The 3,009-nt window shown below is 49.9% G+C and overlaps 1 protein-coding gene across 1 annotated transcript; it reads left to right on the forward strand.

Annotated features, from left to right (window-relative positions):
* Positions 1-2,117: 2,117 nt before the first annotated feature.
* On the forward strand, positions 2,118-2,528 carry LOC149353313 (uncharacterized). The gene has a single exon (XM_089577317.1). The coding sequence runs from the start codon at positions 2,118-2,120 to the stop codon at positions 2,526-2,528; it is 411 nt and encodes a 136-aa protein (XP_089433443.1).
* Positions 2,529-3,009: the final 481 nt, after the last annotated feature.

The following is a 3,009-nucleotide window of genomic DNA, read 5'->3' on the forward strand; positions in this document are numbered from 1 at the left end:
TTGTCCTTAACTTAAGCTGGACTCTTTTCGTTAGCCTCCACGTTTCTGCCATATACGTGAGTACCGGTGAGATACAGCTGTTGTATACTTTTCTCTTGAAGGATGTTGGTAAACTGCCGTTCATGATCTGAGAGAACCTGCCATATGCGCTCCACCCCATTCTTATTCTCCTAGTTATTTCCCTCTCATGATCTAGATCAGCGGCCCGTATACCTGCCCTAAGTAGACTCATTCCCTTACACTTCCAGCACCTCGCTACCAATTGTGAACTGCTGTTCTCTTGCGATACTGTTAAACATTACTTTGGTTTTCTGCATATTAATTTTAACACGTACCCTTCTGCTCTGCCTGTCTAACTCATTGATCATGTTTTGTAGCTCATCTCCTCGTTTTTTGGGGGGTTAACGTCCCAAAGCGACTTAGGCTATGAGAGACGGCTCATCTCGTGAGCCGCCGCGGTGGCTCAGTGGTTATGGTGCTCGGCTGCTGACCCGAAAGACGCGGGTTCGATCCCGGCCGCGGTGGTTGAATTTCTTTGGAGGAGAAACTCCAGAGGCCCGTGTACTGTGCGCTGTCAGTGCACGTTAAAAACCCCAGGTGGTCGAAATTTCCGGAGCCCTCCACTACGGCGTCCCTCATAGCCTGAGTCGCTTTGGGACGTTAAACCCCATAAACCAAACCAAACCATCATCTCTTGAGTGACTTAGCAAGGCAAAGACATCAGCGAATCGCAAATTACTTAGGTGAAACCGATACGTGAACCAGTTTTTCTTTCCTAAACCTTTGCTCGCGTTGTAAGCTGGGATGCCATGTGCAAGCACAGACCAGAAAGCGCAAGCATCAGGTGTTGCGCTGAAAGGAGCGTGTCGCGATTGCGACCCAGCGCCCGCGAGTCTGATTCTGGCGCGCTAATTCTTACAGCGCCACGGCTTGTGGTATTGAAACCAGCCGTAATTCTTTTATGCAGCCGTCGCTTGAAAACCAAATTTCTGAGATCGCCGCTCCATGTCACCGTCATTTCAAGCGTGGAGTGCATTCTTTGATGCACCAACGCCGCCCTGAGCAGTGCATCGTCAGGTCACGCCTCTAGAATTCAAACAAGCGGAGATTTCTTCCGCGGCTTGCTCGGCGCGTAGAGATAACGTCCTTTGTTAAACCTTTGGTTGCACCATTAGAGAGAGCAAAAATAAGACCTAACGCCTGCTGCATCTATAATATAGGCTGCTCTCATTGTGAATGTTTAAAGCGTACACTTGAAAGGTTTTTTTTTTTTGAACGCGTAAACTTTCACAAAATCAAAGTTAATTTCTAAGGCGCTCTCCGTTCATGTTCAGAGCCGCACTCGGGCGTTTTTCATTTCGGTTTGTCATTACTTCTGCCGTTCCTTAATAATGCAATGAGACTGAGTAGACAGACATTTCAGTTGTGTCTTAGACTGAGCCTGACACTGAGCGCAAAAGCATACCCACGCGTTTCCCATAAACTGAAATATAGGAATTTTCAAGACCCTTGCAAGGAAACGAGTCGTATGCCGCTATATCAAGGACATCTGCAGCGGCACTAGACAGCAAGCATGCATTTTATGATCTCGAGGACACTTTTCAGGAGACGTATGCTGTAAAGCTACAAGGCGAAGTTAAAGAGGACCCGCTCGTCTTTCTTTTTGATAATTGGTAGTCTACCGCGTGCTGTCAAGAGGACTGCTCCACGCACTTTTTAATCTCCGCGTCGCGCCCATATGAAACCAGTCCGAGTAAGCGGTAGCTCGAGTCATCCCGCTTGAGTTCATCTTTCGGAAAACGACGACTTCCGCTTCCTTTTATTGATTCATACCCCCTGCTCACGTTGAAGCTCTTATCTATAATCATCAAACAGGTCCAGAAGTTGTTCATATAAACGGCCAAGAGAGTTAGTTATGTACGAGTTATGGTATAGAAAAGTTCGAAAGCGGGGTCGTCGCAGCGTGGTATGCATTCTTTTTTTTCTAGCCATAGGACGCTAGTTTAGCCTCCAAACCAGGCTCATAGTTGTGCACTCTTGCAGGAGGACCGCAGACCGGAAGGGTGCAGGCGAGGACCAGGAGCCAGAAGCGGTAGCCAGCAGCAGCAGCAGCCACCATGAGCAACTCCAGCCTCTGCGTGCACGAGACGCACATCCGGCCCGTGATCGGCGTCATCCAGCAGCAGGGCAAGGACGACGAGCCGCGCATCGAAGTGGGCGAGGTGACGCTGGGCACGGACAACGTGCTGGCGGGCAGCCTGACAGTGTACGGCGGCGGCCAGTACCACATCAAGACCACCGTGTCGGACGAGGTGGCCAACTACGAGATCACCGACGAGAAAGGCCAGACGCGAAACATCCTCGTCGCCGTGCCAAAGCCCCCTGTCGAAAAGATCAAGTTCGAGCGTCGCATCATACTCGAGAACGGCGTGGAGACCATCGAGGAGTACCAGAACAACAAGATGGTGCGCCGCATCGTCGATGGCAATGAAGTACCGGTCGTCGACAAGCCCGATGACAAGAAGTAGAAAAACCGCGCTTGCCAACGACAGAATCTGTACTCCGCAGCGACAACAGAAGCTTCGCTGCCCTCAATAAAATTTGCCTCATTTTGCCCACATCGTTTGTGTTTCCCTCATTGTAGTTAATAAGCACGGTCTGGGCCTAGATTCGGAGTCTCAAGCTAGCTTTCCCTACGTTGATCCTACTGCAAGAGAGAGTGCTCATGCGACCGACATGTTTTCCAAGCAGTTAGCTTTCAAGATGAGCCAGTGCAGTGGACCTTGCGCACCAGCGTACAGTGGGACTTTCGCTCCCCTTTTTTTTTCGTTAAGCTTTGAAACATGAATAGTGCTACAAGCTTTTGAAGCGGAGTTTTGAATCCTCAGTTTTGCCATTTAGCAGGATAGAATTTTGGGCCAGTAGGTCACACTAAAGGAAGGCAAAGAACAGCGGACGCTACCTCAAGGCAAAGGCCTCGTCCTCTCCGCGCCCTTTTTTCGCGTACAG

This window comes from Amblyomma mixtum, chromosome 3 (genome assembly GCF_055824585.1).
Source record: "Amblyomma mixtum isolate Tamu chromosome 3, ASM5582458v1, whole genome shotgun sequence".
Taxonomy (NCBI): Eukaryota; Metazoa; Arthropoda; class Arachnida; order Ixodida; family Ixodidae; genus Amblyomma; species Amblyomma mixtum.

Excerpts from the sequence above, each read along its gene's own strand:
- LOC149353313 (XM_089577317.1), top strand. The coding sequence starts at position 2,118 with ATGAGCAACTCCAGCCTCTGCGTGCACGAGACGCACATCCGGCCCGTG.